Consider the following 23,502-nt stretch of genomic DNA (forward strand, 5'->3'; position numbering starts at 1 on the left):
TCTGCTGCCCTGGTCATCCTGTCGCCAGTGTCTCCTTCGACCATAACTTCTGTAGGCTACTGATTAAACAAGCAGAAGGAAGGAGAAGAAATAAACTTGAGGTCATGAAAAATGCAGCCAGAGGGAGAACAGTGCGTGTGTGCATGTGCATGGGAGTGTGCGTGTGTGCGTGTGTGTGTTTTCTTAAAAGGAGTCACTTTTTTCATGCCTGTTGATGGGCAGGGTGTGTGTGTGTGTGTGTGTGTGCACGCGTGTGCGCACATGCTCACGTGGGGTGGGCAGCGAGTCCTCCCTCACCGTGAAGGGCAACAAATGCTGATGTTTTAAGCAGCTACAGATAGTTCTTGCCTCATATTCCACCCCGCTATCTGCCCCCAATCTCCTCCTTTGGAGCTGCTAATGAATAACCAATCTTAACACCCAAGTTCAATCCCCTCTCCAGGCACCCTCTCCGGCTAGGGTTAGGGCATGCAGTAGCCCCGAGATCCGGGGCAGTGTGGACATTCCTCCACAGTTACTTAGCTGGGTGGTGGAAACAAAAAATGCACCCTAATTGGTCAGTCAGTGGCCTTTTCTACGGAATGAAGGAGGTTTCTGTTTTAAGAAATAAAGTGACTTCTCGGCTGTTGATTCACTGCCCACAGGGAGATTTTTCGTCGGAGGCTTCCTAGCCTCCGTAGAAATTTGCATACAACTTCCACTTCCTGCTTCAGAGCCTGTTCTACGGCTTACCTGGGCCTGGACAGGGAGGAGGGAGGCGGGAGCCACCCAAGGTGCAGTGTGAGAAGGAGAGAGCACGACCACCCTGTCGGCCGGTCTGTCTGTCCTTGGTGGTGCTAAGGTAAGTTGTTCAGAGCTGTCGCCTGCCTAGCCTTACTTTTTAGCCGCTGACCCATTTTCCCAAACACTGTTTTCTCCTTCACTGAAACATTCTGCCTTCCTTTCCTCCCACCTTCCACCCCCCACCTTTAACTTGTTCGTGCACCCGCTTGGGCTGAGAAAATGACACTTAAAAGTTTCTGGCGGCGAGAAAGTGCCGGTGGTTTAGTATTTCAGACAGGCGAGCTGAGTGAGATTAACTCTTCGAGGAATGGACGGTGCGCACACGGGTGTTGTTTTCGGAGCTGCCTGGGAACCATTTGTTTGAGTACTTAGTGTCCCCACAAGTTTTGGTGAAGAATCCAGCCCCCCTTCTCCAAGGAGGGAGCCCGGGATGGCAAAAATTAAGTAATTGGCTTCCAGCCCCGGGACACGTCAGTTTCAAAGATGGAAGGAAAACTCCCAGTTTTCTTGATCCTTGTCTCATGCAGGAAAAAGATCAACCCCACATTCTTGGGCCAGGAAGTTCAGCTCCGCTCTGTGCCCAGCCGGCTCCCCTACAGCCCCTCCGCCCCTCCCAAGCAGCCCGGACATTTACTGGCAATGAAAACCGGGGGAGAAACGCTATTACTTGATCTCAGCACCTAATCAAGCTTCATGTGACTTTCAAGTTCAAGATGATCTCTTAGAATAGGGGAATTTTTTTTTTTTTTAATGGATGGGGGGAAAGCCAAATAAATAATAAAAAAGAGGACAAGAAACTTGGTTTCAAGTCCTCACTCCACTCCTTGCTGGCTCTGTGACTTAGGCAATTCACTTTGGTTTCCCTAGGCCTGGATTTCTTCATCAATAAAATGTGTGTGGGAGATGAACTAACATGATTTTGTCTAAATTCCCTTCTAACAAAATAATGGGAGTCCCAGAGGGCAAGCCGTACTGGGTGGTCTTGGAAGATTTGTTTTGTTTACGGACTATTCAAATATATTAATTTTACCTCCGGCTACTAGACAGTTCCTTGAGGAAAAAGATTTTGTTTCTTAATCCTCTACCCCCTAGCACCCCATATGGTATCAAATGCTTCATCGGTGCTCAAGCTCTTTCCATATAAGCTGCTTTGATTTCTGTTTCACTCACCTGCTCTCAAGGCACAAGGTAAAAAGCAGCTTTCAAGGCCAGAGACTGGGGGGTGGCTGGGAGGCCACGTGGCTCTGTGTGAGGGCTGCCCGGAATTTAGGCGTTTTTATTGGCTCTTGCTACATAAAACAGGGGGTTTCTTGAATTAGTTCATGTCCCATTTGGGTTCCCCAGGAAGAACTGTCCTGTGAACTTGCCCACAAAGTCAAGGCAGGCCAGAGAACTGGCAGACCAGCCTGGAAGGTTGCCTTACTGACTTAGCTGGAGCTGAAAACCACTCCTGGGCTAGACCAATCACTGGGGGGGGGGGGGGGGGGGGGACCTTCAATGGGAGGTGAAAGGAAGCCGTGCAGCACATCCTGATACCATGTAAGGGTGATGGCTGTGATTGGACACGTCAGATGGCAGACACAGAATCCTTAACCTTTTCCAAACCACTACTTTATTATTATTATTGTTATTATTATTATTATTTCTTTGGGGCAATTATTTTTTGCCAGTACAGCTCCAACAGGCCCTGGCTGACTGGGACGGGCTGACTCAGGGCTTTAAGTATTGCCAAACTGTTTCTGTGGAAAGGCCCTGGTATAGTCATTGTCACGTTCTTAGATGGCTTTCTCTCCCCTCCTCCCCCCCCCCCAGCCCCCACCCCGGGATGAGAGGACAGAAATTTCAAGATGTTTCAACTGTGATGAGTTACCCATTCTATTTTCAAATAACGAAGCACCATTATCTGAAACGAGGCTCACTGCTGCCGGGCTGCCAGCCTAGCTTTTACCCAGAAAGACCACCCACAGTCATTCTTCATCTGGCGTTGCAGCTCCAAGTCATTTCATGATGGAGGTCACGAAATGGAGCCGTGACTGCTCTGCTCGCTGTGTGGGGTGGGCTGCCTAGGAGTGAAGTCAGGGCGATGAACCAGCAGGTCGGGGATAAGACTGCTATCTCGGGGATACTCACTTTTGGAGGGTGCAAAGACAGAAAACGTTTAAGCCTGCTTCTCCCAGGACTAAAGAGTTAGTGACTTTCAAATGGCTCTGAAAACAGGAGGAGAAGGCAGTCATCTTTGCAGGCATTCTTTAACAGGCTTGCAGAAGACAGATTATGTAGGCAATTTGTCTAAATGAAATCTGTTTTACACAGCACAGAATCGAAAGCTCAGAAATACCCTGAATTCAACCATTTTTCTACGGCAGGCAATTTTAGATTAGCCCATAAAAACATGTAAGAATTGCGGGCAACTGTTTGGGGGGGGAAGGGGCACAGATGAAGCACATTAAACTTTAAATTCCTTTCAGATCCAATGAAATGACCCCTAATGTTTGATCACATTTCCTTATCAAAACAATCTTGCCGTCCTTCCGTGAGAAAGCATCTGAGGATTGGAATCAAGGAGCTCTCCCCCTGGGCCTCTCCGGTTTCTTCTCAGTGCGTTGTCACCAAGATATTTTTAGTTCATGAAACCCTAGCTGTCCCTTCTCCCCCCGACATTCTTTGCATCCCATCTCCAGCGGACCTTTACTAGCCCACGTGCGCTTCAGGGCCTGGCCGCGAGCGTCGCTCTGCGCGTGCGTGTGTGGGCGCGTGCGTACGCGCGTGTATAGACACCGTGGGGGGGGGGGGTGCTGCGAGTTGTAAACTGGCTGAGGTTGGGGTGGGGGGGTCCCTTCGTCTACCAGGGGACACCGTAGCGCTGTGCCCGTTTGGCTTGGTTCCCTGATGAGGCAGCTAAAATGGAGCCATTTGGGGGTGATGGAACTGCCGGGTCCTCCCCCAGCCCGCGTGTCCCCCTTCCTTCCACCCTGAAGACCGAGGCTGGCTGGGGTCTTGGCAGGTCCCTCAGCGATGAAGGAAACTTGGCCCTTTTCTGCCTCATTGTTTTCCTGCTCTGGGGGGTTCCAGTGTTTTTCTTTCTTCCCCTCCCAGGGTCACTGGGCCTCCCTCCCGTCTCTGATCAGTCTTCCTCCTCTGTGCTGTCTGTCTAGGCTCTTCCAGGCTCACCAGCTGACCTATAACACTCTTACCTTTCACCTGTATTCATTCTTTCCCTTCCCTTCCAGCTGCCCCTTCTCATACCCAGTAATACATAAAAATCACAATTTAAATAAATCTCTCTCCTACACCAATAAAGGGCACATTTTTAAAGATGTCCTTCAAGGTTTCCCCACTTTCCTTGTTGTCTTTCCTCTTCCATTCTCCTTTCTTACTTAATAGCTCTTCTTTTTTCTCTCCTGATTTTTGCTTTCTGCCCCTTCTCCTTCACTCTGGGGCTTGGACTGAAATTAAGAATCATAGATACGTGCTTAGAGAAACCTTATCTGAAACAAAACGAACGAAAACCTGGGCTGGTTTGAGGTTGTTCTCCAAATATTTATTCCCAGCTCACTACAGAGCAGAATCAGTCCGTTCCCATTAGTCCATGGTCTCCTTGCTTAGCGGCTCAGAGGAGTTCCAGAGCGAACTTCAAATTAGGTCAGGTCATGCTGTGCTGCCTTGGGCCTGATGTGAGTCGTACTGTGCAGGGGATGAATAAGGGCCAGTAAATGCTCCCTTGTCTCTTGGGCTCACCACGACTTCCAGTCCTCTGGCAAACCAAATGGAAGAACTTCTCTGTCTGGGAAATCCTGCAAGTAAACTTGGAAGTATTTGTTTACTGGAATTTGAACTGGAGCCAAACAGTACACTCAAAACCATCTTCCACTGAGCAAACCGACATTGTGAAAGTTTGCATGCATTTGGGCAGTAAACAAAGAACATTAATGAGTTTAAAGATTTTTTTTAATACGTGACTTTTAGACTTTTAATTTATTTTTTTTTAAAATTATTCCCTGAGGAATGAAGAGCTTGAGAATCTGTAATTGAAACTATCTGATCCAAATTGGATCTGAGGATCTTTCTAACTGTAAATTTATATATTTATTTATTATGTCCACCTGAAATATTCATGTTGTGTGTCTCTAGGACTCTTCAACCCTGTTGTTGACCCAAAGAATTCTTTTTAAAAAAATCCAAGCAGTTGGTGAACAGCAAGCCTTGATTATTTAGGAGCTGGTAATGTGGTTTATTAATTACTCAGGCTGCTCACTTCTGCCCTTCCTCTGTTTCTTGCTATGCTATTTGTCTTCTTCCAGGGACATAACACCTTCATTAAATCCCATCCGTCCTTGCCTCAGAGGCGTCCCCTGGAAGATATCCCCTCTCTAGATGCATCACCATTTATCATCACCCTTTGTTTGTGCTCTGTCAACCAGTTTTCAATTTATTTTGAATTCAGTTTATGATTAAAATTTAATGAGATCCAATCAAGTGCTTTTCTCAAATCAAGATGCCTCTGCAGGCTCATCCATGTCCCCTATTGTAATGGCATGAAGGAAAGCCACCACAGGTTTCCCGCCTGGTAATCCTTTATAAAACACAGGTGGCCTGTATCCACGCCTCCTTAGCTGCAAGGTGAATGCTTCCGAAACATATTCATTCCAGAAGCTTCCAGGGGTTACTCAGCTCCTCCAGGCCCCTTCCTCCCTCCTCCCTTCAAATAGCTGTACAAGTCAGGCTCCCACCCAACAAACAAATTGTTAAGTGCGCAGGTTCTGGTGCTGAACTGCTGGGATTTGAATCCTGTCTATGGTGCTTACTGAGCATGTGATCTTGGGGAAGTTACTAAACCTCCCTGTGTCTCAGTTTCCCCATCTGTAAGATGAGATTGACAATAGTACTTACCAAATAGGGTAGCTGTGAGGATGAAATAAGTTAATATATGTAAAGCACTTGGAGCAATATTTGACACATAGTAAACATTCAATAAACATTAACAATTACTACTAATAAAGGGGAAGATTTCTTTCTTTCTTTCTTTTTTTTTTTTTAAAGAGATAGAGAGCATGCAAGTGGGGTGTGGGGGAGCAGAGGAAGAGAATCTTAAGCAGTCTCCACGCCCAGCGCTGAGCCCAATGCGAGGCTCAATCTCATGACCCTGAGATCATGACCTGAGCCAAGAATCGGACGCTTAACCGACTAAGCCACCCAGGCACCCTAAGGGGAAGGTTTCTTTATATTTTGATTTGTCAGTGTAGTCTATATCAGCTGTTGGTAAACTATAACCCTTGGGCCAAATGTGACCCATGGTCTGTTTTTACTACAGCATATTGCTAAGAATGGTTCTTGTATTTTTAAAGTGTTGTTTAAAAAGCACAGTATGAGACAGAGACCATATGTGGTCCATAAAGCATGAACTATTTACTATCTGGACCTTTACAGAAAAAGTTTGCCAAGCCTCTGATCTGTGTGGTTTAATGGAAAGAGTTAGGAGATCTATAGGCTAGATTCGGCTGTGACTTTGGAAAAGCTACTTAATGTATCTAAGCCTCTGTGAAATAGGAATGGGAAAGTGATAGCACATACCCAGTTTGTGGCCCAGCTTGTTTTAAGACAAGAGACAATGTGTATTGAATGTGCCAGAAACTACACACGTTGGTCAAAAAGATATAGTCTCCATTCATTAGGTTCACATAATAGCATTAACATTCAGGTATAAAACCAGTGAACATAGCGTAGAAGAAAGTTCTAAAGCCAAGTCACTTGTAAAAATAATAACAAGATGATGGGGCACTTGGGTGGCTCGGTCAGTTAAGTGTCTGCCTTTAGCTCAGACCATGATCTCAGAGTCCTGGGACTGAGTCCCGTGTTGGGCTCCCTGCTTGGCCTTGAGCCTGCTTCTCTCTCTTCCTCTGTCCCTCGCCTCCACTCATGCTCTCTCTCTCTCAAATAAATGAATAAAATCTTTTAAAAAAATAATAACAAGATGGGTTTTGGGTTTTGAGAGCTTGATACGGGCCAGGCCCTAGAGTCAGCATTTTTTTTTTTAAAGATTTATTTATTTATTAGAGAGAGAGAGCAAGCGTGAGTGGGGAGAGGGGCAGAGGGAGAGAATCTCAAGCAGAGTTCCCTCGGAGCCCGTTGCGGGGCTCGATCTCACAACTCTGAGATCATGACTGGAGCCAAAACCAAGAGTAGGACGCTCAACTGACTGAGCCACCCAGGCGCCCTACAGTCAGTATTTTATTTATATCTTCCTTTATCCCCACAATATACCTGCAAAGCAAACGTTATTTCCCCCATTTTACATATCAGAAAAATGAGGCCCAGAGAAGGTAAGTAATTTTCTCAAGGTCATACATTGAATCATGTAGCTGGCAGAGAAAGAATTAAAATGTAGGGATTTTGAATCTAGAGCCTGTGCATTTAAATTCTGCATATTTTCTGACATCCTCAAACTATGTGTTGATTCGGGGTAAGCCCAGCTGGAAAGCAGAGCCGCAGTTAATTGTGCATGTGGACATTAGATCTCTTCATGTGTGCCCTGACAGAGACTTGTTTGCCACACAGGGTGGGGTGTAATGGACATGCAGAAAGGGAGGTGGGAATGATGGAAGGAAAAGAAGCTTTCTGAGGAACTATGAGATCAGAAAAACAGTGTTGTGAAGGCTTCATAGGCTCTGTTTCTAGAAACAATTCAAGGCAGGATGTGCTGGAGGAGAAAAAGGTTGCTGGGAACAGATATGAGCAAAGAGTTGGAGGCGGCTCAGGGGGATTGACTGAGAGCTGTGTGCAGCAAGAGGGGGGAGGGGATGGGGAATTCTGTGAATGGGACCCCTGGGAGCATTGTCACATAGGACGTCAGAACTGCTGCCATCTGGATAAGATCTGAGCTTCACAATCGGGCTCCTCAAGGTAGAGTGGATATGCTCAGAGAAAGGTTTCAGGCTGGAGGAGACAGAAAGGCAGCCCAAAACAAGAGACTTGGGCAGAGAAACACTGACAGATTTGAAGCAAGGTGTGGTCAGAATCCAAGAGCTAGAACCACAGCTCACGGTCCAAAGGGCAATGAGATTCAAGAGAAGGAAAGTTAGTGTCTCTTGGGTCAGCTTGGGAGCCAGGCTCCCAAGCACGCACAACTGCTTCAGCCTAGTCGTGTGAGCTCCGGACTAGCCCTCTGTTCCAGCCCTCTGTTCCCGGCTTGTGCCAACCCATTCCCACCCCCAGGCAAATGTTCTCACCCTCTGCTGAATGCTCTTTTGTATTTTAAGGGACGTGTTCTTTCCCTGGAGTGGTTTCAGGAATGCCTCCTTCCTTCGCATTGGTTCTTAATCTTCGTGAACATCAGAAGCACTCTGGAGCTATTCCTTTTCTTTCTTTTCTTTTTTTTTTTTTTTTTTTTAGCTTTTAAGTAGATATAGAAGGTATAAAATGCTCCAAAAAGCAAGTCTCCCTCCTGCCTCTCAGCCATCCAGTTCCCTTTCCAGAGGCGACCACTGTTGCAAATGTCTGACGAGATGGCATGTACATACACAGTCTTAGTTTGTACAAAGGGTAGCATACTCTACATGCTGTCTGCTCCTTACTTTTTCTAACTTCACAGATAAAGCTTGAAGATAGTTCCTCCTCAGTTCACAAAGCACTTCCTCAGTCGTTTTTAAAAAGACACAGAGAAGTCCTCGTTTGGCTGGACTACAGTTTTAAAAATCAGAACCTTTCTGGACGTGTGGGTTGTTTCTAGTCTTTGCCATTACAGACAAGGCTGCACTGGCCATCTTCAGAGCCTCTTCATTTCACACGGTACGCACATATCCCTGCAGAGGAGATTCTTAGAAGTGAAATGACCAGGTCAAAGGGCATGAGCTTTAACAGTTCTGACAGTTCCTGCCAAATTGCACAGATTACATTCCCTTGGTAAAGAGCGAGAGAAGCTGTTTACCTGTGGGACTTAAACAAGAATACACAGGAGCCCTGACCTCGCCTCAGAATCTCTAGGTGGGAGGCCTGAGCACCTGTATCGTGAGCCCCAAAAAGAGATTCTGAGCCAGAGACTCCCTTGAATTGAGTTCCCTTAGCCTCTAGCCTCTCCCTTCTTCCAGGAATTTGCCCCAAGGTGAGGTAGACAGGGCCATTGCCCTCCAGGCCTGACAGGCCCAGCTGGCCCCAGGCTTCCTGAGCTGGGCAGGATGCTGGGGAGACACAGACTGTCCATGACGCTGCCAGGGGCTCAGGATCCTGGGGTCACAGGGTCCTGGGGCTCACAGCCCTTCTGGCCCCCTGGAGCCTTCTCCTCTAGGGCAATGGTAGGAAACAGAGTTTTTCTGCTTCCATCCAGGTGTCACCCCCTGTTAGGGACTGGAGCACAGGCCATGCCAGCATTATAACCATGTGGGCATCGTGTGGAGAAGCCCCGCAATAAAACAGGGAAAAATGGAAATATTAGGAGTGGTGAGATATTGAGTGATTTTTTAAAAAATGTGTAGTATTTTTACAATGTTGACATTAAAGACCAAAAATAAAAGTGCCATTTCCAACAACCCACTTATCTGCCCATGGCCCTCTGATGTACCATTTGTGTGTAGCTGTTCTCTGTGACACGGGGGGGATGGCAGGGTTTGTTCTGCCCGTTCTGGTAGGGGCCTAGAGCTGGGAGGGGCCCACATGGTAGCTGTAAGCATGCCTACCCTCTGCTGTGTGGGGCGAAGCCCTCAGGGTGCAGGAACAGACCAGCTCCCTGTCTGGAACAGAATAGCAGATGTTCCTATCACACTGGGTGGTAGAATCACCTTTATTCTCCAAGTGAGGGTGGTGGTCAACTCTGCCATGGGTGGGACCTCTGAGGCATAGCCCAGACTCACCTTGGGGCCTGACACTCAGTGAGCATTTAATAAATATTTGAGATGAAGCAAGGAAGGGGGGCGCCTGGGTGGCTCAGTTGGTTAAGCGACTGCCTTCGGCTCGGGTCGTGATTCCCTCTCCCTCTGCCTGCCACTCTGCCTACTTGTGCTCTCTCTCTGTGTGTCAAATAAATAAAACCTTAAAAAAAAAAAAAAAAGAAGAAGGAAGGAAGGGGGAAAGGTCCCCAGGTGGTATAATTTTTTTTTTAAAGATTTTACTTATTTATCTGAGAGAGAGAGAGAGAGAGAGCACCAGCAGGGGGAGGGGCAGCGGGAGAGGGAGAAGCAGATTCCCCACTGAGCAAGGAGCCCAACAACATGAGGCTCCATCCCAGGACCCTGGGATCATGACCTGAGCTGAAGGCAGATGCTTACCTGCCTGAGCCACTCAGGCACTCCTAATTTTTTCTTAAGAGAGAGGTTCGGCAGTGTGCAGAGGGAAAGGGAAAGAGAGAATCCTAAGCAGGCTCCATGCCTACATGGAGCTCGATCTCATGACCTGAGCTGAAATCAAGAGTCGGATGCTTAACTGACTGAGCCACCCAAGCGCCCCTCCATATAATTTTAAGAACTCTGAGTACTTGGCCCACAAATGCTCCTTGCCACCCACCGTGGAGCCTGACATTCTCACTGTCAGTGATCCCCCCAGCTACCCAGATCTGTACCCTCTCCAAAACAGGCATCGATAATTTATTCATTCAACAAATATTTATGTACCAGCTCTAGGTGGTGAGAATATAGCCATGAGACCAACAGTCAAAAATCGCACCCTCATGAAGTTTAAATTCTAGGGGAGGAAAGAAACAATAAACAAATAAGGCATGTATTAGATATTTGTATTTATAGTATACATTTTGTAGTATGTAAGATGGTGATAATTGCTGGAGAGGGTGGTGAAGCAGGGAAGAGAGACAGGGAGTGAGAAGGGCATGTAACCATTTTAGAGAGGGCGAACAGGGTGATCTCACTGAAAAAGTGGCAGCTGAGTAAAGACCTGAAGGAGAAAGGAGGCAGGCCATGCAGATATGTGGGGGAAGCAAGTGCAAAGGCCCTGAGGTAGGGCCTTTGATTTCCTACATTAGTTTTCTCTCTTGATCTGGATCACAAGTAACATGAAGGTAGGAATGGTGCTTTTTAAGTCCTTAGAAATAGTCTTGATTACCAATTCCCTGTATACCCTTTTGTACTCTTGAATTTTATACTACTTGTAGGTATTACCTATTATAAAAAAAAATGTTTTAATTCAGCTCATGCCTCAGAAGGAGGATACACAGCACTGAGTTGGACACATAGTAGCGTTCAGTAGTCATTTGCTGTTTGAATACTTGATAGTGACAGGTATAAAACATCAGGGTCTGTTTTGTCTTTTACGGATTACCAATCCCACAGCTTTCCTTAGAGGCTGTTCCTTACCTCGTCATCCTTACTACCATCCAGGGCCGTTTGTTCCTTTTTAGTCCAGTTGTAACTGTAGAATTCCTGCCGCAAGATCAACCTTGGGTGTTCAGTTATGTGAGATGACCCCACTAGTCAGCTTTGTCATTAGCTTCCACCCAGCCCCTGGAGGCTCCTCGGCTAGAAGAGAATTTGCAACTTTTTAGGGAAATACTTGTAAGGTATTTAAAAACCCCAGGGAAAATGTCAACAGTGGCACCTGAAGTGTGGGCAATGAACGTGCATCACGGAACAAGAAAGAGTCAACAGAATGCAGTCCTTTTGTGAGTTGACTCCCTTGGGGCATCTCTTTGCCCTCCCATTCAGCTGTGGGCCCACAGATGCTCGCAGGAGATTCCACAACACTCGGCCAGCCCTTCAGAAAATACTTTGGTTTCCTGACCAGCTGAAGAGCACGTTGTATGGCATATCCAATTTCATAGCTATGGACAAATTGTAGGCAAGAGAGGAAAACAATGGTAAGCATTCAAAAATAATTATTTATTATTTCAGCTATTTGCTGAAATATTTGTGTTTGCGGTAGGTTCCTGTTCATTTTTACAAGGTCTGATCAATGTAGGTGATGATATCTCTTTTTTGCAGAGTCCAGGGGCAAGGGGCACCCACCACCTAGACAGCTGCTTAGAAGGCAGGCAGCCAGGAGAAGAGGGAGCCTGAGGCACGGAGGGAGGGCCAGCCAGGAATTAGAAACTAAAAGAGTTTTCTTTTGTGCCAGAAAACAGTACAAAGGTTGTTTGCAGCAGATGGGTAAGTTTGTCACCAAGCGAGGGGAAGAGAAGTGTTAGTGTTCACTTGGCAGAGAGTGGGGAAGGGCAGTTGGAGGTATCTGTCTATAGGCGGTAAAGATAAATTTGGTAGGAAATTGCCGGTCCCACCTCTGCTCAGAGGGGAGCATCTTAAAATGCACGCTGTCCAGTTGCCATTGGGTTGGGTCCAGGGCTCAAGAGAAGGTGAGCTCATATTTTTCAAAACTTGTTTTAGAGCAATAATTGATGTACATCATGATTTTAGGCACAGCAAGCCCCCAGTAAAGGTTTGTGGTTGAAATTCTACATGGACCCAGAACACGCATTTAAAAATCCCCCACCGGCAGCACCACCCGTATTCTCTGATATTACGTCCAAGGCCTGCATAGACAAACCTCTGGGATGTCTTGTTCGCTGTCTCCCTCCCCCTCCACCTGCTCTGGAGCCTTCTGTAGGCCTTCAGTCACTCCTCTGCTCTTTTTTCCCTGCCTGTCTCCTGCCTTCCCCTGGAGCTTGGGTATCCTAGGGCATCATCTCAACCAAACTCAGGATAAGGGGAGGCTAATTTTCTCTCTCATTTTGTCATGTGGATCAAGAGTTCTATTGTTATAGGTAAAACCAGTACTACCTGGACTGTGGGCTAAAGGCGAGGTCGGCCAGCCTTGCTAGCTCATCACAAACCAGATGGTCAGGGCTACCCTAACTGCGGGCATAGGACCAAAGGGAATTAAGTCCTGCAAACAATCTATAGCTGTTAAGTGGAAAATGTCACTATGACCTTTTTTCAGTGCTTTTTAAAAACTCACTCTTCTTTTTTTTTTAATCTTTCGTGTGTGTGTGTGTGTGTGTGATTAGGCAATAGCCACACAGCAAAGTTTTTAAAGTTTAAAAGGTGAAAACTCTCTCCCTGATTAACTCCATCCTCAAAGGCAACCAACGTGCCAAAGCCTGGTGCATCCTGCACACGCGTCTTACACGTCTACATGCACGCACAAAGCAGCCCCCATGATAATTTCTCTTTCCTCAATACTTAGCTGTTGATTTTCATCTGCCCTCCTGTTGCACCATCCATCACATCACTGTCCAGTCACATCCTTTGAGTCACCTTCCATATAAAAATATCTTAATAAGGATTAGAGCTTTTGCTGGAGAATAAGTGAGCAACTTTATGTGACTGGGGCTTTGAAGCACGTTGGTGTCACACTGCTGCTAATTGAAACCACATCTTGAACGAGGTCCCTTAAGGTCATAAAGCTGGGACTCCAAGAAATGATCTGTGGCATGTTTTCTCTTGTTCCAGAAGCTAGAATGAACCGAAGCATTCCTGTGGAGGTTGATGAATCAGAACCATACCCAAGTCAGTTACTGAAACCAAGCCCAGACTATTCCCTGGAAGAGGGATCAGAACCACCTGCTCCAAATCTAAGGAACATGGCTCCCAACAGCTTGTCTGCGCCCAGAACCCCTCACTGTTCCTCAGGAGAATTTTCTCAGGCTCAGCCACCCCTGAAACTTTCAAATCACCTACGGCCTGTGTCCCAGCAGGTCACCTGCCTGCGCACTAAAATCCTGGAGGAGAGCGAAGACAGCTTCTGGAGGAGACACCCAGACCCGGGCAAAGATTTTCCCTTGGGCTCCTCCGCAGCCGGCGAGCATGAGCCCGAGTCTGTGGTTGGAGTCCTCCCTCCGGACCATCAGTTTTCATTTATGGAAAAACGGAATCAATGGCTAGGATCTCAGCTTTCAGCAGCTTCTCCTGACACTGGCCATGACTCAGACAAATCAGACCAAAGTTTACCTAATGCCTCAGCAGACTCCTCGGGCAGTAGCCAAGAGACGGTGCAACAGCCCGGGCCCCACAGGAACCGAGCAGCTCCAGATCTGCCTACCATAGACACGGGGTATGATTCCCAGCCCCAGGACGTCCTGGGCATCAGGCAGCTGGAAAGGCCCCTGCCCCTCACCTCCGTGTGTTACCCCCAGGACCTCCCCGGCCCGCTCAGGTCCAGGGAGCTCCCTCGGTTGGAACCTCAGAGGTACCCAGCGTGCGCACAGATGCTGCCTCCCAACCCTCCCGCACATGCGCAGTGGAACTGTCATTACCGTTGCCCTGGAGGCCCCTATCACCAGGTGCCGTGTAAGTGAACTTTACCTCCTCTGGACATTCCGGGCTGGGTAACTAAGTACACAAGGGCTTCGTGTCCGTGCCTCGCTTCACCAGACCAGCACAGACTGGTCAGAATGCAGGGAGGGCATTCTGCTTCCCAGTACAGGGGTTCTCCGTGTGTGGTTGGATTTGCCAGGAGCTCTAGAAGAATGCTGCATCTTAGCCCAAGCCAGTCCCACTTGGAACCTACTTCTCTATAAAACTTTAAGGAGAAAACAGATTCCTCTGTCTCGGTTAGTTTAACTGAAACCTGCCTACAGGCAGGGAGATGACCCAAATGATTTCTAGAGTATACTTTTTTTTTCTTTTTTTTTATTGTTATGTTAATCCCCCTACATTACATCATTAGTTTTAGATGTAGTGATCCATGATTCATTGTTTGTGCATAACACCCAGTGCTCCATGCAGAACGTGCCCTCCTCAATACCCATCACCAGGATAACCCATCCTCCCACCCCCCTCCCCTCTAGGACCCTCAGTTTGTTTTTCAGAGTCCATCATCTTCTAGAGTATACTTTTGTTGACTTAATTGGGCATCTGGGTTCTTCCTTCTCTGCATGCTTCTTGCCCATCTTAGGTTTGGCAAAGAAAGGGGGCCTTCAGTCTAAAATCCCAGAATGGTCTTGAAAACTCTGGAATCAGGCCATTACCCGAAGATTGAATTGCTCTTGTGATGCTGTTGCTTAAACTCCTTTGGGGACGTGAGCCGCTGCCTCTACTGTACGCTCCGGCCGCCCTCGAGGACCGCAGTCCCCCGAACCGGGCTAACTGCTTCACGCTTGCAAGAGCTTGCGCTTGCCCTTCTCTCTCCGGGATGTTGTTCCCCTCCTTGAACGTTTTAACCCAGCTCTGTACCTCTTCTGTTAACAGCTTTATTGCGATCTAATTTACATACTGTAAGGTTCACCTTTTACCCATTTAGGTGCACAAGTCAGTGAATCGTAGTGTTTGCAGACTTATACAACCATCACCATATACACCTTGTAAGACTTAGCTCAAGGGTCCCTCTGGAAAGTTCCTCAGATCAATCCTTCCTTCAGGCTCTCAGTGCCCTTGTGCTCTGCCCGTCAGAACACCTAGCATCAGTATGGCATCTACTCATGGACTTGTCTACCTCTCCCTCCACATCAGCAAAGGTATATCATTTTTTTAATTAATTAATTTTATTTATTTATTTGAGAGAGCATGTGTGCATGTGCATGAAGTTGGGGGCGGTTGGAGAGGGAGAGGGAGAATCTTAAGCAGGATCCACACCCAGTACGGAGCCCGAGGTGGGGCTCGATCTCGTGACTCTTGAGATCATGACCTGAGCCGAAATCAAGAGTCAGGTGCTTAACTGACTGAGCCACCCAGGTATCCCAGCAAAGGTATATTTTTAATCCATAACTCTCCAGCATTTAGCACAGTGACCAGCATATACTAGACTCTCAATAAATTATTTCTGAATCAGTGGCTAGGTGAATAACGTGTATTAGTGCAGTAAGCATTTCTGAAAGTGATAAAGTCTTAGATTGAGATAAAAGGTCCTTTACAATTCTTGATGTTCAGTCTCAGCTGAGGCTGCTGGGAAATAACAGGGCTTTGAGATATGATATTTTTCTTAGCAAATAAATGCTGTACAAAAAGCAGTTCAAATGGTCAGACCAAAGTGTCGGACCAAAGGCCTGATGCCTAGCTTTAAAATAAATTCTAGAAATAACCAAAAATGTTGTAACCAATCATAATTTATGTATTTGTACATGTACACCTCGTATAAAGCTTCCTAAAATGAATGGAGCAACAGTTGAATTCCTAATTTAAAAAAAAAAAGGAGGGAGAGGAATTTTTGTCCCGATATACGAAAGCTTACGTTCTGGAGGGAGAAGTAGACAAGTCCATGAGCAGATGCCATACTGACATTAGGTGTTCTGACAGGCAGAGCACAAGGGAACAGAGCCTGAAGGAGGCATTGATCTGGGCAGGTTTCCAGAAGGACACTTGAGCTAAGTCGTGGAGGAACTTAGAAGATGTTTGGAAGAAAAACGTAGGAACGATTGTGAGGTTAAGAGTGAGGCCAGGAGCTGTGGAAGCAGCAAGGCTTGGGGAGAAAGAGCCTCGGAGGCCTAAACCTGGGACCTTGAGTTTTGGAGGTTGGGAAGTCACTGATTGGGGTTCTGGACACCGCTGCCCACTCTAAGTGCCCAGTAATAGGATGGGTGCGGCGGCAGAGTTCCTTAAGTATGAATCACTGAGGAGTGAACCTTGGCAGCCTCAGGGCTGCATTTATTTCTCCATGATTTCCAGGTTAAAAGGGAATAATTCTGTGAGGATAATACTGTCAACTACTTTTTAACATTCTACTATCTGCGTTTAGAGAGAATTTTTCTGATCATAACAGCAATATATGTTTGCTCGCAAAATTGAAATATGCCTAAAAGTCCCATTCATATTTCCATCTCCTATTTATCATTCCTTATTGGGGTTTTGACTTATAAAATATATATATATATATTTTTTTTTAATGTAAAGATTAAAATAATTCCCAGTGACATTCAGTGCACTTCTTCCGGCATCATTTAAAAACGCTGCACAGTATTTAATCAGATGGATCTACCAAATTGCTTTTAAGCTGTTCTCTGTTATTGGACAATGGAAAGAGTTTCCAGTTTCTGATCCAGTAAGCAATGCGAGGATAAGCATCATGTATGTAAGTTTTTATCTGCATTGCTGATGAATTCCTTAGATTAATCTGTAGAAGTGTGAATACTTAGTAAGGGCTTTGTGATCCTAAGTCCCAGGCAGTTGCCTTTATCTGCTAACAGGAGAAAGCCTCATTGTGATAGACAAAGAAAGCATTAACTCAATATGATTTCAGGATCCCAGAAAGATCTTCCCACTTGCAAATATTTTTTTGTGTTGAAGCCTGAAGTGACACCACAAGCAGTGCAGGCTTTGGAGGGGAGTGCAAAGTGCCCCCTCTGGGCAGACTCTTTTAAAATGCAAACACCCCTGACTGGGGACTCTTTTAGTCTCTAATACCAGCTGATGAGATTTCTCTCATCAGCTGTCTTGCCCTCCCTCAGTACGCTATTTCCCTCCACTGAAGCAGGGAGGAGAAGGCCGCTGGGGGTCCTGGGAGGGAGGAGAGGTGATGAAAGGCAGAGAAGAGAATTTGGACAGAAGGGGCTAATTCACAGAAGACACACAAACAGTAAGCATATGAAACCAAGCTTAACGTTACTAAATTTAAGAAACACGTGTGTGTATATATATAGCAAAAAATTTTAAGCTACCCTTTTCCTAATTAGGTGTGCAAAAAGGAAAAAATCCTCAGCTGACACCCATTGTTATGGGGTTATGGGGAAATGAACACTCCTACCTGTTCTTGGCAGGCGTGGCAATTGGTACAATCTTCTGGAAGGCCGTCCCACTATTTATCAAAATTTTAAATGTGCTTCCTTGGCCCAACAGCCGCACTTGTAGGATCTATCCCATAGAAACACTAAACAAGCCTATAAAAACACATGAACAAGGATGTTTAGGAAAGCATCGTTGTAGAGTAAAAAGGAAAACAATTCCAATGCTACTCAGTAAGGGGACAGATAAGGAAGTTGTGGTTTATTTATACAGTGGACTACGAGGCCACTGTTACATAGAACAAAATACACATTTTGACAAAAAAGGTTAGGTGGATAAACAAGATGCAGGGCTGATTCCATATGTGTTATTTTTAAAAGCTGTATGTGTTTAAAACCCAGACATTGAAAAGTCTGGAAGGATTGCCCTGTTGTCAGTGATCATGGCATCGGGGGTGGAGGGGGCAGGGAATTCAGAAGAGACAGAGGGACTTTTCCTTCTAACTGTATATACTTAAATTTGTTACAGCAAACAGGTATTTTTATAATTAAAAATAAGTAAACGCTGAAGAAAGAAGAATCCCGGGAAATGGGAGCATACGGCAGCCTCATTCCCCGTGCCTCTTTGCCCTGGCCCTGGCTCCCAAAAGCATGTAATGGGGGGTGGGGAGGGTCAGGGTTGGGCTGGCTTTGTCTGGGAAGCCCAGGGCTGAAGTTTTTCCTCAGGGCACTGCAAGCCGGGAAGCTTTATGAGGCCTCTGCCACCAGTGGCTCCCGGGAAGGTCACTCTGAAGATTAAATGAGATAATATACTGAAGGTGCTGGGAATGGAAGCCATCCCCAACTGGCAGTTCTTACTTATTATTGTTATTACTTACATGGGTCCTGCAGCCTGGTCCTGTAGAGCGCCCCTCCCCTTCCAGATCCCTCCGGCTGGCACAGATTTTAAGCATTCAAAGCAGGTGTACAAATGCTTAGTTTCATGTCAGGACCATAACTGCACTTAATTGCCAACAAAACCACTTCAAAAGAGCTGTTCACCTAAGGGATGCTCGTGTGCTTGGAAACCATGGCTACGTGGTTCTACGTGGCTTTACAAGAGCATTACTTCCTCATCCGTTAATGAAAATATAAATAAATAATGATCGCCATGCAAATGGCATACCTTCGTCTTTGCAAGTTAAAGGAGGAATAGTTACTTGTCACCGCTTTTATGTAAAAAAAAGTTCAAAGCAGGTGAAAATGAGTAGAGAGTAAGTAGAAGTCGAATAAGCCCGTGTTTTCTCCCCTACCCCCAACCAGTCCCCCAGCGAAGCTGGCCTCTTACTATCTCAGAATCCTTCCACTGAAGGTCACTAGAATGGAGATCATGGCTGTGCAATCAAATAAAACCCATGATGCAAATCACTTGGAAAAAAAAGAATGTATGAAATCTAAAGAGCCTTTATTTTACTATTCAAATGTTCGCTTTCTCTACCAAGAAGACCGAATAAAATAAAACTGTGGGCATATGCCTACTATTACTCATAGAAACCCGAAAAAGTGATTATTTGTATGCTGGAGTGCATGCATAATTAAAAGTAAGGAAAAAATAACCCAGATGGAAGAAATGATAAAGAAAGGAGCTGCCTTTCAGGAACCACAGCTGCCTACAGCTGTGGGTGTTCTGGTAACAGTTTATGTTGGCCATTTTGTTTCCTGGCCAAACTGATTGCATTGTATCATCATGCTTTTTGACAACTTGAAAATCAGATTTTATTTTCTCTCTCATACTTTTGTAATACCATGCTTAATAAGGAAGAAAAACGTTGAATGTTTTGACTGATAAGTGGAAAACCTTCTTTAGGATTTGTTTTACAAATTCCAAGTGGTAAAAGGCTAGTAACATGAAGACCGTGTGTACCCAGGCCAAGAGGATCATAAGATTGATAAATAACATACAGTTCTGGGCACCCATTTATGAGTGTGCAAGATTTGTATTTTTGTTCTGTGATTAACCCTGCCTCAGAATTGAGGAGTTACCGTGCTCACAAATCACTTGTCTGTCCCATCATCCACCACCTTCTATCCTCCAGGCTCCTGCAGAATAAATTCTCTTGATGGAATTTTAGGCACTGAGGACAAGTCAGTGGGGGAGATATTTTTGGGCAGTAATTCTTAAGTCTACCAAGTAGGTGACTGCCGACTTGCACGCCTCCCCTTCTCACATACTAACGAGTGTGGGTTTGTGTTTCAAAACAGACACCCACAGACACACAGATTTTCTCTTTATCTATTTTGAGCTACTCAAAGAAACTGTATCCTATTTATCTATGTTCACTGCATGGCTAGCAACAGAGGTTCAACAAATATTTGTTGAATGAATAAGAAGAAGTTCTTTCTGTTCCCTGCCTCCTGGGGAAAGGAGTAATCCCTAATCATGAGTACAGCCTTTGTGATAGCAAGCCTTGGAAAGGCCATTTTTCATGGTCTTGTGGAAGAGGGGAGGGGAAGAAAGGAGGGAGGTCAATGGGACTTGGCAACAGAACTTGTCCATTCATTTATCAGTTTATCCAACAAATATTTCCCCAGTCCTGTGCTAGGCGCTGGTGTACAGTGATCAAACACATGTGCTCCTGTCTCCATGGAGGTCACAGTCTCCTAGAGAACCAGACAGGAGAGATCAGCAAACAAAACAACAAGGTCTAAGTGCTATGCAGGAAGAAACCGGGTGTTAGACATTAGTAGGATGGCAAGAGGAGACCTCTTTAAAAGGACACATCTGAGCTGAAATCTGAAGGATAAGAAAGCGAAGGAAGCAAGGAGCTCGGTGTAGCGAAGGCACCAAAAGCAAGCCGGGGGGGCTGGAGCAAGGTGAGCTACGCCAGAAGGTGAAGGATGAAAGGACCAGGGTAGGGAATTGGATTTTATTCTAAGTTAAACTTCTTTAGGAAAACAGAAAATTGAACTCTATAATCCCAAATAAGAAACTTAGTACAGTATCTGGCATGTAGCGAATGTTCAATAAACGTAAGCCACGATTCTATAGAGAGTACCCAACTAAACAAGCAAGGTTTGGTCAAAATCATGGAACAGAATGATTAAAACGTGAGCAATGAAAAGATCCTCGTTTACCTGATAAACGTTTGCATTTAGCCAATTCTCCACACAACCAAATTTCACTCACGAAAGGGAAAGCTTGTTTTTGATTGACCCTCTGGTGTTCAATATTTCTTTGTTTTAACCAATCAAAGCACAGCATAGAGGACTCTATTGTCAATTCTTAAAAATTGGTAAGGTGGATCATTTTCATCTGCTTGCAGAAACCGGTGTAGGTTTTTACCGCAGGTGGCCATTTCAGAAATGAAAGTTACAGCTAATCAAACCTTAGCCCACATGCCTTAGTGATTTTAATGACACGATTTGTTGCTATGAGACAAAAACATGTTGTGCGGGAAATAATCTGTTAGAAATCACATGACCTTGATTCAAAGGCTTTTGATTAAGAGCACTAACATCCGCTCTCTGGAAAAGAAACAAACCCTATGATTAGAGCCTGGTGGTCCTTTTAAAGCAAATAAAACCTTTATTAGCCACTTATTAATGGATATGGGAAGCAAAAATGGTTGCAAACATTAAAAACTTTTAAGGCCCCTGGCAAAGTTTCTCCTCTTTTACCTTGTCTTTCTCCTTTCTACTTGTGGAGGGAGACACTGGAGAAAAAAGACCAAAGTGGACTGCAGATAAGTAGCCGGTCTCATGGCTTCTCTTTTTCTGGGTGTGAGAAATTGGCTTTGAGAGCATGCAATCTCCATTCACAGACCTTCGATGCTAGTAGGGAAGGCAGACCAAAAGTTGACAAGAGTCATGCTTACTCATACACACGATAAGCGCTATGAAGAAAATAAAATCGGGGGGATAGATTAAGGCAACTGGGTGAGGGGGTGGGCCCCTCTGAACAGGCTAGTGTGGGAGCTGAGCCCAGAACAACAAGAAGTTGGTCTGTAAAGATAGAGTGCGAGAACATGCTAGGCAGAGAGGATGGCCATCTCATGATCCCAGAGTTAGGGACAAGCTTGGGGTGTTCAAGCAGAAAGATGACCAGGGTAGCTGGGGCTTGGTGAGCTTGGGAGAGCATACAAGGGGCTAAGGTCAAGGGCAGGGACCCAATCATGCAAGGAGGATTTTAAGTGCAAGGGGAGATCTCCGGAGGGTTGTAGCTGCAGCTGGTTTTGTAAATGGTCCACTCATACGAGCCTCCTCTAAAAGCAGGGCTGGCCCCCACCTGGGGACCTGATGGCCGTGGTACTTTTTCCCTTTTCTAGGGAAAAGGAGCAGTAGTAACAACCTGCCCTGTTGTCCTGAAATTCTTTTTTTTTTTTTTTTAAGATTTTTATTTATTTATTTAACAGAGAGATAGAGCACAAGTAGGCAGAGCGGCAGACAGAGGGAGAGGGAGAAGCAGGCTCTCCGCCAAGCAGGGAGCCTGATGCGGGGCTTGATCCCAGACCCTGGGATCATGGCCTGAGCCGAAGGCAGCCGCTTAACCGACTGAGCCACCCAGGCGTCCCTGTCCTGAAATTCTACCTGGCCATTGGACCCCTTGGAATATATGTGACCTGCCCCAGAATGGCTGTAAGAGCAAAATCTGTGGGGTATATCTTGTCGTGCAGTCCTGTGTCCCCACTCGTGGAGGTGCTCTCCAAGTCCTGGTCTCCTTTATCAGCCAGGGAGCTGAGATAGATCCAGGAACATCCCTTCACCCCCCTCCCCTTCCCTAAGCCCCCAACATCAAGACCAGCCCTAAGCAGTTGCAGGGAGGCATAATGGGCAGGGCCAGGAGACCGCCTGGATTAGAGAGGTGACAGGAAGGACCTGGCTGGTGTCCTGTGTCAAAGCAGACAATAGCTTGAACCCAGGGAACCTGACCATGCTTGAGAGACGGGCTTGGCCACATTTCCAGGGTCACCCAGCCAAGTTGCCTGAGTCAGGCAGTGGAGACCTGAGGGCAGTGAAGATGTACATTATTTGGTTTCTGTCTATACTTGAGGCTATTGTTCCCCTGAAAACATCCAGGGCTGCTGACTGCCAAACCAAGAATAAAATCCCCAGCCATGTTCTCAACCCCCACATTCTGGTTCCAACCTACCTTGTCTGTGACTTGCTTGCTTGCTTGCTAGTTTTATTTTGCTCTACCTTCCTGCATGTATCCTACCTTCACAGCAAGCAAACAGTATTATTATTATTATTTAAGATTTTATTTATTTATTTGACAGAGACACAGAGAGGGAACACAAGCAGGGAGAGTGAGAGAGGGAGAAGCAGACTCCCCGCTGAGTAGGGAGCCAGATGCGGGTCTCGATCCCAGGACCCTGGGATCATGACCTGAGCTGAAGGCAAATGCTTAACGACTGAGCCACCCAGGCGCCCCAGCAAACATTCTTATAGTTCTTCTTCTTCTTCTTATTATTATTATTATTATTATTATTATCAGAAAAAGAATAAAGACCAATACATGTTGTTTTGAAAAACAAGGATCCTTCTCGTTGTAACCAGCTCTGCCTCCTGATCACCCGGCTTCTTGGGCAGAGGTGGCGGAGCATGGATCACGAGGAGGTACTCATGGTTTATTTTGCAGTTTATCCACTCAGTTCTCTCCAGCCCCTCTGTAGGCTAGACCCATCCCTAAGGCGCATCTGCACACTTACGGCTTAGATTTCCCATTTGAGCCCCTTGGGGCCTGGGCAGGTCCCTGAGGGGCTTCCTGTCTCCCCCTGCCTGGTTTCCCTGCCTTCAGTTCTCTTCTTTCTCTGGCCTTCAGTTCTCTTCTTTCACCTGGTCAGGCAGGCCGCCCCTCTTCCCTGGGGACCCTGCTGCTCCTGGGCCTGGCTGGGACCCACTTTCTTGTAGGTTACATGTGCACATAAGTCATCACCAGCCCTGGCTGTGCCCCGGGGCCTGCCCTTTTCTAACTGCCGTGGCCCCAAGTGCATGTAGGCTTTTACAAGAGAAGACCAAGAAAGTTGGGAGGTGTTGCCAGCCGGTTAGCTACTTCCCAGAGGTAGGAGCCAAGTTTCATCATTCATTTACTTCTTCCTAAAGGAATGATATATGTGTGTGTGAGCGTGTGTGAGCATGTGTGTGTGTGTGTGTGT

General features: G+C 46.1%; 2 protein-coding genes across 3 annotated transcripts in view; one reads left to right on the top strand and one right to left on the bottom strand.

The window, feature by feature from the left end:
• The first annotated feature begins 636 nt into the window (after positions 1-636).
• TRAF3IP2 (TRAF3 interacting protein 2) overlaps positions 637-23,502 on the top strand; it is a 40,645-nt gene continuing 17,779 nt past the window's right edge. Inside the window, exons 1-2 of one of the 2 annotated variants that reach the window (XM_078054864.1) lie at positions 637-841; positions 13,167-14,003. In XM_078054864.1, coding sequence (XP_077910990.1) covers positions 13,175-14,003 — 829 coding nt within the window. In that variant the 5' untranslated portion in view covers positions 637-841; positions 13,167-13,174. The remainder of the gene's footprint in view (positions 842-13,166; positions 14,004-23,502) is intronic. The other variant, XM_036105339.2, reaches the window with a different exon arrangement.
• LOC144379052 (uncharacterized) overlaps positions 4,282-23,502 on the bottom strand; it is a 110,494-nt gene continuing 91,273 nt past the window's right edge. The window contains exons 2-3 of the transcript XR_013441150.1: positions 11,079-11,240; positions 4,282-4,577 (exon numbers count right to left, since the gene is read on the bottom strand). The gene's annotated coding sequence lies outside the window, so the exon portion shown is untranslated. The remainder of the gene's footprint in view (positions 4,578-11,078; positions 11,241-23,502) is intronic.

The sequence above is a fragment of the Halichoerus grypus genome, chromosome 9 (assembly GCF_964656455.1).
Source record: "Halichoerus grypus chromosome 9, mHalGry1.hap1.1, whole genome shotgun sequence".
NCBI classification, from domain to species: Eukaryota; Metazoa; Chordata; class Mammalia; order Carnivora; family Phocidae; genus Halichoerus; species Halichoerus grypus.